The sequence below is a fragment of the Branchiostoma lanceolatum genome, chromosome 3, assembly GCF_035083965.1.
Source record: "Branchiostoma lanceolatum isolate klBraLanc5 chromosome 3, klBraLanc5.hap2, whole genome shotgun sequence".
Classification (NCBI taxonomy): Eukaryota; Metazoa; Chordata; class Leptocardii; order Amphioxiformes; family Branchiostomatidae; genus Branchiostoma; species Branchiostoma lanceolatum.
In genome coordinates, this window is record NC_089724.1 from 7751855 (window position 1) to 7764020 (window position 12166).

The 12166-nt window shown below is 43.0% G+C and overlaps 1 protein-coding gene and 1 pseudogene across 2 annotated transcripts; one reads left to right on the top strand and one right to left on the bottom strand.

Moving 5' to 3' along the window:
* Positions 1 to 1655: 1655 nt before the first annotated feature.
* LOC136429965 (dnaJ homolog subfamily C member 7 pseudogene) lies at positions 1656 to 4612 on the bottom strand (annotated as a pseudogene). The gene has a single exon (XR_010754835.1). The product of XR_010754835.1 is annotated as a dnaJ homolog subfamily C member 7 pseudogene (transcript).
* Positions 4613 to 9159: 4547 nt separating this feature from the next.
* Positions 9160 to 10538, top strand: LOC136429284 (olfactory receptor 2AT4-like). Its single transcript, XM_066419145.1, has one exon. The coding sequence runs from the start codon at positions 9160 to 9162 to the stop codon at positions 10495 to 10497; it is 1338 nt and encodes a 445-aa protein (XP_066275242.1). The 3' UTR covers positions 10498 to 10538.
* The last annotated feature ends 1628 nt before the right edge of the window (positions 10539 to 12166 follow it).

Below are 12166 nucleotides of genomic sequence, written 5' to 3' on the forward strand. Positions count from 1 at the left end.
AACTCTTTGATCCTCCTTTCTTGCTTATAAACAAGTCTTAACATAGAGGTTGGAGTCTGTAGGGGACAGACGTATCTTTGAAATTCAGTACTGGGTCAAATCGTTCACAGAAGGTAGCCAGGTGCTTGGGCCTGTCACAGCGGAAAGTGGTTTAAATACGACAGAAGTATGGCGACATGTAGAACACAGAGAAAAAAAAATGACTTAGATGCTCGTCGAGGTCCAACTGAACAAACTTTCTTTGGAAATGCCTGCATTTCGCTCCTTACACAGCTGCGGAGGTATGTGCTGGAACAATGGCACCTCCGGTTGAGACGTTTGCCAAGATTTTCCGCCCAGGTGGTTCTGAACTACTGGTGACCCAAACGACTTACGACTTGCGTGTAAATAATGTAAACAATGTTTTGTTTTTTAATAGGAACTTTTACCCCCATGTCAATATTTCTAAACGGTGAAATCCAAAAGCTAGAACAACAATATTGTATGAAGGGTATTTAGAATATTGAGAGAGATTTCTGTAACATACCGGTCGTTTTGGTTAAGCATTCGGGGTCACTGAAATTGGTGGCATTTTTTTAATGTTTGTTTTCTCACGACGTAATTGAGGGGATCAATGTCATTTCCCTACTTTTCAGGAAATTCTAAAAGCTTTCTACTTTTCCAAACCACTTCCGTCTTTCGGGACAACAGTTTCCTTTGTGATGTATGTGTCATTGTTACACAGGTAGGGTTTTAATTATGACTAATGGTAACAATGTTGTCCGGAAGGCCCTGGAAAAAGACAATATAGCAGATAGAGAATGGGTGACTGGGATTAGGCCTTTGCCAATTTTTCATGATTCTTGGCGTTATCATATTTTTCATATGAAGCGTCACAATTACGCCCGTAGATTAATCTACTGGTTATACTACTCCGTCCATACTGGAACTTTACATATCATACCGGCCAGCTGACACAGCAGAAGATAACCGAAGCAATTTGCAGAAATGGGAATCTTTACTGTGTCATATAAAGCAATTGTAGGATCTCAAGGGGAAACAGTAATTAAACCACTATACCCAGAGAATCGGCGGAACTAGAAAAACAACGCCTATAATTTGACTACTTCTGTTGACGGGAAATGATCCTAACAACGACCCCCAATTATGATGCTTGAATCATAATTATGGTCGTCATATCTTTGAGTCGACGCTTTTAGAAGTTGCAAATCATGCACTCTTGGGAAATTACCGTCATGTTTTGGTAATGTACCCGTTATTACGAATGATTTCTTGATTCCATGGTGCTACACCGAAAGTGTATTCTATGTATAGTGCTCCACTGAATTTTTTGTGTCTTTCAGAACTTCGGTGGATGTTTTTTTTTTTTTTTTTTTAAGTACTAGTACACAGAGAATAGTAGCCTCCATGGCAGACTCTCTGTGCAATTTTAGGGCTTATATTGCACTTTTTGCATTGACTTCTTTTTGTACTGGGTCGTTTGTGCAGCCATAGGACCCAGTACAAAAAGAAGGCATACAGAAAGTGTATTATAAGCCACAAAAGGCCCAGAAACCCTGCTATGGAGGCTGGAGAATAGCCCATACAAACATATTCTTACAAACGGGTTCATCTTAAACTAACACCAACAAACAAAACCAACAAAGACTTTTAAATAACCGAGAAGATAAAGGCATTTATTCACCATAACCCTCTACCATTGCACCATGCCCCACCTGTACAAAATCTACTCTTAAATAATAGAATAGCATGTACTGTTCACAGAACAGATATTTAAACATAAGCTCGCAGTGAACAATATAGCCTGCATAGAAAACATTGGAAATACAGTTTCAGTGCTCTTTACATGCCAATGCCAATGAAAATAGAATACAGTTCCAAATATATTATTGAGTGAAAGAAAAAACTGAGGGCGATATACATCATGTACGTCCTTGCCAGAACCTTTCACCAACATTACTCCTTTTTTTTTTTTAAAGTGATTGAGAATAAAACGACTGCAGTAAATAAACAATTTCTTTGTCGTGATGAATTCTACCGACAGATAAATTTTCAAGCTAAGAAAAAGGCCGACAATGCTGTGAAACTAGCGCTAGACATGTTTTGTCTTAGTTTGATAAGTATCTACTTGCTCTAAACAGGAAGTATGCATACTTAAGACCTAACCCTCATTGCGTCATACATTATGAAATCGGCTACTTGTGAATCGGCTACTTGTGAATGGTCTGCTAGCAAACCCATAACGTTGTCTTCCCCCTTGGTTAGCTCCCGGGTTAGCTCCTTGGTTAGCGTTGAACATATTTGCGTGTCCAAATCTACCAGTCCTTTGCGTCTGGGGCGGTACGTTACCAGTTCCGAACTTAGAGAATCCCCCGAAAGCGTCCTGTGCCCCCTCCATGGCCTGTTCCAGGTCGTACCGTCGTTTTTCCTCGGCGTCTGACAGCACACCGTACGCTTCGCTGATCTCCTTAAACCGCTTCTCCTGTATGGCTTTCTCTTCCTCGCTCGAATCCACATTCTTATCCGGGTGGCATTCCCTTGCCTTCTTTCTGTACGCTTTCTTGATTACATCCACGCTTGCCGTTCGCTCTACCCCCAGGATTTGATAATAGTCCCTTGAAGTACTTCTCTTCAGCGCCTTCTTCGCTTCTTGAAGGAACTGCAAGTGCTCGGGCGTTCTGTCTTGTTCGCACGCCCTCTCGTAGTCGGAAACAGCCTGTTCGAATTGTTCCATTTCCATGTAGCACTTTGCCCTCCGGAGGTATGCTTTTGTGTATGATTCATCCAATCTGATGGCGTTTGTGCAGTCTTCGATAGCCTGCATGAGTTTGTTCATTTTTACACAGACCACGGCGCGGTTGTAGTACAGTTTTGAGTTCGTCAAGTCGATCAGTGGGTCAATGGCGAGAGCCTCTGTATACCTGTCGAACGCCTCTTCGTATTTGTTTGCCTTGAAGGCATCGTTACCCTCTTCTTTCTTGGTGGCAAGCGTCTGGGCCTTTTCTAGTGCGGCGTTGGTCTTCTCGTGTTCCGGAGAAATGTCCAACACTTGTTCGAAGTGTACGAAGGCGTCGTCAATGTTGCCCTGGTAGTACAGACACAGTCCCATGGCGTACAGAGCGTCCACGTTCTGAGGTTGGTACTCCAGAACCTCGCCTAGCACTTCGTGTGCTTCGTTGTAGTTCCGCATCATGACCATACTCTCTCCCTTGTACACCCTGTATTTAGCACACTGCGGGACCTGCTTGATAGCTTTGTCCATGTAAAACAACACCCGCCTGTAGTCGCCTTTCTCCATGTCACGCTCGGCGAAAGACTGCAAATGAATCAGGTCCTTGGCGACCCGGAGGTCACTGGAAATGGCCTGATTTTTTGGCTCGAGCATCTGTGCTTTGGTGTAGACTGCGGTGGCTTCTTTGGGGCGTCCCAGGGCCAGTAGGCACTCCCCGTGACTGCAGTACGCGTCTACGCAGTCCGGGGCGAAGTCGGTGGCTTGGACGGCATCCATAATGGCGTCCTCGTACTTGCCGAGCATGATGTTACAACCGGCCCTCCCCGCCAGGTAGTCTGGACAGGTGGGGCACGCCTCGACCGCGTCGGTCCAGTGCTTCAGGGCCTTCTCGTAATTTTTACAGTTCATGAACGTGTTGGCCATCTTGACGGCCATCAAGGCCCGGCGACGGGCGGCCATGTCCTCGCCTCCTCCCGTCGTTGCCGTCCCGTTGGCTTGCATGGTGGACCCCGGCGATCGGAATCGGGCTCGCTTGCCCGGCACTCCACCTAAGATGGCGCCCGAGGAGCGCGGATTGTAATTCCTGTCTGACAGGGCAGACAGTTCTTCCTCGCTGTCGGTTCGGGCGAGCTTTTGTCCTGCCGTCTTTCTGTTTTCCTGACCGTAGAGACGGCTCACCGGCATGGTGGTGCTGGAACCGGGGTAACGTCTGTGTGTGTTCGGTCGCGGTCCCAACTAGATCAAACTGGGATCACAACCGCCCGCGACCCTAAATAAAACCTTCCCCGGTGGGAGTGGAAAAAAGCTGGTGACGTAGAGCGGATCGTTGCCGGTTACTCAGGTTTGAACAATAACAAGGATGTTTGTGACGTGGAATCACGGGACGGGAGAGACAGTAATTGTCCAAGATGGCGACAGAAGAGCCCAGGGCGGTGGAGATGAGAGAGACAACAGTCTTTAAAACACCTGGCGTGACAGTGGGGTTCCGTGTAGCTTCCCGTCAATTCCGCTTAACTCCAGATAACACATGCGTGCGAAAAGCCTGGAAAATATGTGTGCCTGTAAAATTGATGACCTTTGATAACAGGTTTAGACTATTCCTTTATGGCGTGAAGAATTGTCTTAAAGTAGATGAATAATGAGGACATCCCCGAGGAACATGTCCATATATGGAAGAAGGTAATTTAATTGCAAAAAAAGTGGTTCTTCAAGTTCTGGCACTACCATATATGGAAGTAGGTTGCCTGTCCCGGGGGACGTCTAAACGGTTCTTTATCTGTTCTTCACTGAAATTTGTTCGTCAGTGATTTGGGATTTTGAATCTAAATTTAGACCAATTTGTACCATGCCGGAGAAGTCATCACCAAGACAATTCATTCGATTTGTATTTTGATTAAAAACTAAAGTGTCGCTGTGCCGTGTGCAAATCATTTATGTAGGTCAAAGAGATCGTATTTCACCTGTTGTCATCAAATATCTTCAACGTTGTTCTAAAGCAAAATAAATTGAAACTTCCTGAAACATTTTCTCGTTAGAAATAGTTCCGTCATGATATCGCCATGGTGCTAATATTTTGGTTGCTGAGTCGTTTGGAATTTCGTTTCAGTTTATTTCGACTTTTGTTTGCTTTTTATCCTATACAGTCCACACTGCCCCGACTGCCAACTGGCTTTGAAAGTTCAGTTTTTAAACTGGTTTATATGGTGCAATGATGTTGAAACATTCCTTCCTGAATACTGGTATGTCATTCTACAATGTTTATTCAACATACCATGTAAAGAAATGGTAGAAAAATTGACTTTCTGTATTGACCAAATCTTACATAGTGCAGCTTTAAAGAAATGCGGTGCCAAAACGTTGAAAGAGTTGTGAAAATATTGAGTTACCATAGTATGAAATCAACAAATTCTCTTTATATGTTTATATATGCATGAAACTTTTAGATGCCATCGCTCCCCTGCTCTACCAGGCTCCACAGGTCGCCGAAAAAATCGTAGAAATTGGCCAAACAAACGGATAACATGCCAGAGAAGTTAGTCGCCTATAGAAGTTACAGTTTGCAATCTCTAGCTGTCCCCGTGGATGGCATGGTTGGCCCTCTATCCGTAGCCGACTCCCTTAGCATACCATTCACTCTATTTGGCCAATTTCTACTATTTTCCAGCCATCTTCGGGGCCTGGTAGAGGCTAATCGCTCCCATGCTGTACAATGCGCGATTAAACCTTGCCAGTGCGCAAACTAACTTTGCTTGGGGTGGAATATCCGGGTGAACCGAGGTCGCGTGATCCCCATGGCGGTTGACAGTTACCAGTGCGTGAACAATGTGTGACTGGAATACCGCTGAATAAATTACGGCGACTCCAAAACAGTTCTTATTTCTCGTCGTTCTCGATGTCGAAACGTTCCGGTCGTTATGATAACAGCTTTGAAACTTTGAAATGTTTTTACGAGTTTCGTAAATAAAATGTCACGCCATGCGTTTTTACAAGTCTTGTTGCCAGATGCGCATGCGTGTTGCAGTTGTAATACTTCTCCACTATTAGGCCATGTTGATTTGATTGTATGGATGACATCGACGCGCGCATCAATTTTCGTCCGTTCCCAAAAATAAGTTTTCGGCAGTACTGTAAATGGTACAAAGTAGCTGCAAAATGAGAAAATGTATGCTGTAAATTTAAAAATATATTTAGGAAAACGGATACTAATGTCGTAGAATACCAAAGTGAATTCCAAAGTCAATGAGGAAGTTGTGAAAGAACGAAAATGCATGAATAATCTATTATTCTGTATACCATACTCACGTGTGTTTTGTTAATCCTTCCGGGCCATGTACATTTCATAATGAAGCCATTTTTTGGCCAATTCTTTTATTCACACGCTCGCATCAGTTTTGGGGTCCCCGGAGGATGTCATCCATAGAATCGAATCGACGTGGCCTTAAAGTTGGAAAGCTGCGCCCCAAAATGTGCTAGCCGTATTATGAACGGACTACTGTACATCCGGGAGACCGGCAGATATATGCGGGGCCTGACCTGCTCTGTTAGAAGGTACAAACAACCATGCCCGACTTGGTGTTTACAAACTGAATAAAGAACTGTTTACAAAAGCTGTCCTCGATAAAACAGCCTGTGCTGGACAAGATGTCTTAGCTTAACAGGTCTTCTACACTCTCTGTTTACTTACTTAGATGCACACACGGGTCGAGAGAGAGGGGGGAGACAGAGAGAGAGAGAGAGAGAGAGAGAGAGAGAGAGAGAGCTAGAGAGAGAATAAATGCTACAGATGTAATATCGGAGGTGTACGAAGGATGAATACAACTAAAGGTGCGTTATGTTGATGACATCATTTGTATAATACATTGAATTCCTTTATTAATGGGAGGGAAATATCCTGCGTTTTCTCGAAAATGTTGCTTTTCTAGTTGCCAATGCGTTGTCTCTATACTCATAAGTAGGTCATGAGTAAAGGGGCTCCTATCCTTGGTGAGACCGAGGACATTATACAGGGATGTCCTGCATAAGAGCGAGTGTGCCTTTTTCTTTTACATGCACTATATTCCTGAAGTTAACGAGCTTTGAAGTATAATCGTTTATTCAATTCGGGATATCGGAAAATGCACACTGCCACTTGAAGACGCGCGCCGGTGCTGTTTACGGACCCATGGTCGTTATTTAACGGAATCCAGAAGCTGCTTTAAGAATCAGTAGTCTCGTCAGTATTCTGCAAACGGACAGCTGGCATATTCCCAGCTGCCTGGGCTAGCTACAAAACGGATCTTATAGCAATATCATGATCAGAGCCCAAAAATCAGATTTTGAAAGTCAATGTATTTAGTTATTTCTACACATGATTAGTTCAAACAGCCGACTGTCACAATGTACAGCGTTGTCCATGATGCAAAAATACGACGTCGTTGTGATGCGAGAACTCGCAGAAATTCGTCGACGGTTTTTTTTTCCTATTTCCATTTTTTGGCCCATATATTGCTTTGGTTGTCTTTAAGATTGTCGTAACACAACCCTAAGCACCCTGCGTGACCCATTGTCGTTACTAGGTCACTGTCGCCTATTGGCCGGAAGAATTCAAATCCTGCAGGCGGAAAACTTTGTAAAACACCAACGGCACGCGGTAAAATCCGTGACCAGGAGATGTATCGTGGAAAGAAAAATTGACAAAAAAAGGACGTCCGAGAGGTCGCTTGGAAGATGTCGACAGGATGCCACTTGAAATCGACTTGGAGGTTCCATGCTCACAAAATCAAATCGACTCGACTACCAGATGACTACCAAATCGAATTGAATTGCTGAAATTTTTGCATCAAATGAAGTGAAATCACGATCGGGGCCCAATTAAGGTTTTTATCAAAACATTGAGATAGGGTAACGTATGAAAGAGAAGAAGGGGGTAAAAAAGAAGGGGAACAAAAAAAGCCGAAAACGTTCTTATTCAGCGGTCCTACCCAAACCACCAAAGTACCTCCTGCTGACATATAAACGTTTCCGACGGTGCATTTATAGGTATGGGCGCCAGGAGTCTCTGTTATGCTATGGATACGGATGAATATCACAACATCTATGTAGAAAGCGATTCTTTTAGAATTCTGAACACCGCCGTTCCAGATACCATCTTTTAAGTCGCCATTGGAAGAAATAAGCGCATGAACTTTTGTGAAATTTATGCAGATTACTTTTTATTACATGTAAGTCTATGCATGCATGTATGTATGCATGGTGATGTACATTGCAGGTGAGGATGCAAAATGAGAGTTACTCAAGCAACTGGATAAAATCTTACCCAGTTGCTTGAGTAACTGCTATTTGGTGTATCTTATTACCTGAATGAATCTTCATCGACGCACCGCTAAGGAGTTGCAGTATTTTCGTGTTGATTTCGCATTTTAGGCCCTTACTTGCATGTTAGGCATTTGTTATCGTTGTTTCACTTGCCATAAAGTACAGATGTCTTGAAGTCACTGATATTATACAATTTGCTCATTTGTTGTGCAAATAAAGTCCTCATTTCCATAACTTGCATCTAATTGTGTAATCTCTGTCCAAGGTACCCACATCCCTCTTTCCTTTCTTCAGTCATCAACGTCGGAAGATTCTAGAAAAAAAAACATGCAGTTCTGATATCAACTGCTAAGGAGCCCAAACCGAAACCACTTGACCCTGACGTCAAAAGCTGTCTGCCACACAATCACCTAAACCATAGCATGTCCAGGAAAGAAAATACATGAAAAAATGTAATGATACAATTTTGTCATTGATTATGCAGATGAAGTCCTATTTTGCATAATTTCAACTTCGTCGTGAACATTTCTTTCTAAACTGCCAACAAACCCCAAATCACAATGATTCGTCAACGCCTCTTGAGTAATCCTCTTTGGAATAACGCTGTTATCTAAAACATTTTTCATGGATGTAATAAAGAAAAAATATTCAATCCACCAGCATGCAATTCTTTTAAATCCTGCATGTCTAAAAAGGAACTTTCCGAAGAGTGGAGCTTGAACCTTTAAGTTACAATGGTATGTAGCATATAAAAAAAATGAAATAACTTTACAAAGAAATTTTATAGGATTGTCCATATCGAAACTCTTGGGGTTTCAGCTGCAGCCATCCAAACAAACACTTTAACGAAGCTTCATGATAATGACATCAACCCGTAGTATTCCACAAACGCAGCTAATTGCCTGTATACAGCTAGACTGCTCCATGAAAAGCAGCGAACATGCGTATGGTTTCCTAGCGACCACGGCGGTAACTCGGTCTCTTCGTTGTCAACAACCATTGAGACACAAGAATGGATCCCAGCAACCTCAAAACTTTCCGGTGTCACCATTGAAGCTTCATCATTCATTGCGGCCTCGACTAGAGAAAGGGCGGTAGCTGTCTTCTTCATCAGTCTCGTCAAGTTCTGAAATATGGAGGAGGATCAAAACCTCTTCTCACTCAATTTGGGTAACATACATGATATCATATCGAGCACCTCGCTGTCTCGTGGTCTCCAAACAGCGTACCTCGTTTTCAGTCTGATCGTGGCCGTGGGTTGCAGCTTGCTCCTCATTTTCTTGGTCTGGAAAAACGAGTCTCTACAGAAGCCCCGTTATTACATTCGGTGTAACTTAGCGCTAGATGATATCATCTTCACAGGCTGCATGATTCCCGTACAGATCTATGGGCTTTTCCACGACGGCAGCAGTTATCGACAGTTCTGTGGTGTCTCAAATACGTTGATCCCAACCTCCACAGCATCAATGTTCGGTACGTACCTCCTGATGGCAACAGATCTGTATCATTTCATATGTAATCCATTGCACTACGGCAGCAGAGTCACAACAAAACGTGTCATCATCGGAATAGTTACAGTCAGAGCCTTCGCCTTGTTCTTTGGGATTGGACCTGCCGTAATCAGAAGACTGCAGAACTCTGGCGACAGCCTATGTCAACCAGAACCTTTCAGCAGCACCAGCCCGGCTGCCATCTTCAGAAACATGTGTGCAGCTGAGGTTGTAGTTGCTGTCCTGGCCATCCTCGTGATCTACTTCCTCGTCTACAAGGAAGCAAGGAAACAGCAGGAGAGGGATGAGCATCGCAACCTGTGGCTTTGCCATACCAAGGCCTTCAGAACACTGGCACCACATATCATTGTTCTAGTTGTGTCGGTGGCATCCTACCTATTCTTGGTTGCCTCTGGTCGGTCTTTGCTCAATGTCGGTGCAGAGAAAGCATCGACCTCACAACTCATAACGGTCATAGTGGCCAATCGGATCTTCCTGACGCTATCATCTATGGTCAACCCCATCATCTACAGCTTCAGGCAGCCAGAGTTCCGACGAGCTCTGAGGGAGCTGTGCGACGTGCCTGACAACATACCTTTGCCATCAACTCCACCACCTGTACACAGAGGGCAGGACATCGCCGTTGTTAACCTTCTCCCCAACGGTCATGATCAATGGACATCAGACGAAGAAGAACTCGCAGCAGAATCATCTTCCCAACAGACAGAGAGACAGCGTGAAGAGCAGACACGACTTCCCGGTACATTGCAAACACAGACAGAGACGCATGGCCGTCAGACACCACCGACTCCCAGTCCACCTCAAACACAAAAAGTACAGGTAGAGGTACACAACGAACGAACGAAGTTTCCTGACCACCGTATAAAAGAGAAGACCCGACCCAACCAACCTTTGGTACAAACTGCACTTGCGAAGGAACATCCCAGCCCAACACTACTTCCTGGATGCAGCGGTTTGTAGGATTCTTCCCCTCTGGAACACTGACACAAACAGGCGATATTAGAAACTCAAATTACAGACGCTGGATTTGAACGGCGATATCAGTCTGGCCTCCAAATATGGCTTAGAATGAAAGTAGAGTTTGTACTGTGACAACGTTGAATATGGCACAAATGGCGATCGGTGATTAAGCTATTATCAAACTTCGCACTTGGAGACAGCAAAACCGCGGCAGAAATGGACGACATCATAAAAAGTTGTAGGATTCCATGAGAATCATATAACGTTACACTCCATAAAAACAGAAACGAAAGTGAACAATGCCATCCGTGTTTCTTGCTTTGGTGTCAACAATGGGACTGAAAAGGATGATCCCCAAAAAGAAGACTATCCTCAGGATTCACAAAGGTATGGGGGAATATTCGATGAAACTATACGTGTGGAATAAATTTTGATATACAGACTCCAGATTGATCTACGATGAGAGAAATTCTGTATATTTTTGCATCGAAACTACAAAAAGTGCTCTTTGTTGAGGATCTCCTTGTAATGCTCATTAGATTATTGTACAGCTATCCTACACTGAAAAGCACCTTGAGTGCGAAGAAAAATATTGATTAGATTCACATTTTGTTAATTGTACAAAAACACTGTTGTTTCCCTCTTTCGGCATAACAATGTGTACAATTTCATTGATTTACAACCCTGTATTGCCCTTAATAAGCCGTGTTTCGAAAATGCCAAAAACTGCTTTATTTTGTGATTCATTCATGTGGACGGTCTTTATATCAAGTGTGTAGCGTCTTGAAAGAAACTTCATGGTTTTAGCATTGCTCGGCATCATGAAACCAAATGTTGTATCTAGTGGTTCTTCAACATTACTTATTGTTTCAAGTGTATGTAACCAACTTCAAAACCAAGAGTATGCAGTGTCAATGCATTAAGAAGATGTTGCATTTTGTGCTCCTTTTTTAGCTCACTTATCTGGAAATCAGTAACATGTTTATGTTGATATAGGTGTGGATATGGATATTGTATTTATCCCTTTTTTCGCTGTAGATAGTACCTTACACGTTTATCAACGATCAGTTGATCAACGATCAAGTATATAATCTCCAAGCAGATCTATAGGTTGCGAAGACCGTATCAAACTGGCATAAGAAGTATGTTTTGCAACATAAGATTGCTATACAAGCTCCTTCTTCCAGTTGGATACGGTCTTTGCAATCCATTGGGCCTGCTTGGAGGCTACAAGTATAGTCGACGTCAGTTTGGAATATGATGAACAAAAACACTCCTTTGATAAAGATATAGTTTCGTCTTTTTTTATCAATTTTAAAAAGATTTTCTTAGTATAATAAAAACCGGAATTTCAGGAACGAAAAACTGAAACAAACGAGAAAATTGACGAACATCCGGTCGTTTATGGGGGCATATCGGTCCATCAACAAAGTGTTGGCAGTAATAAAAACTCGAGCAGAGAAACATAAAAACATAATTACAATAAGAATTTTATTCCATCAAAAGAAAGAAGATAACTAGACTGGGAAAATACAAATTATCGTTGTTTTGTTCTTGATGTCTCCAGAAATTAACTGCTGCATCTCAATGGTGAAGGCAGTAGTCTTAAATCTTGTTTCATACATGGTATGTAAATAAAGCTGTGGGGTCTTGTAAGCTGAGTCTGTGG

What these genes read in the sequence shown, in the direction of transcription:
- LOC136429284 (XM_066419145.1), top strand. Translation starts at nt 9,160, where the DNA reads ATGGAGGAGGATCAAAACCTCTTCTCACTCAATTTGGGTAACATACAT.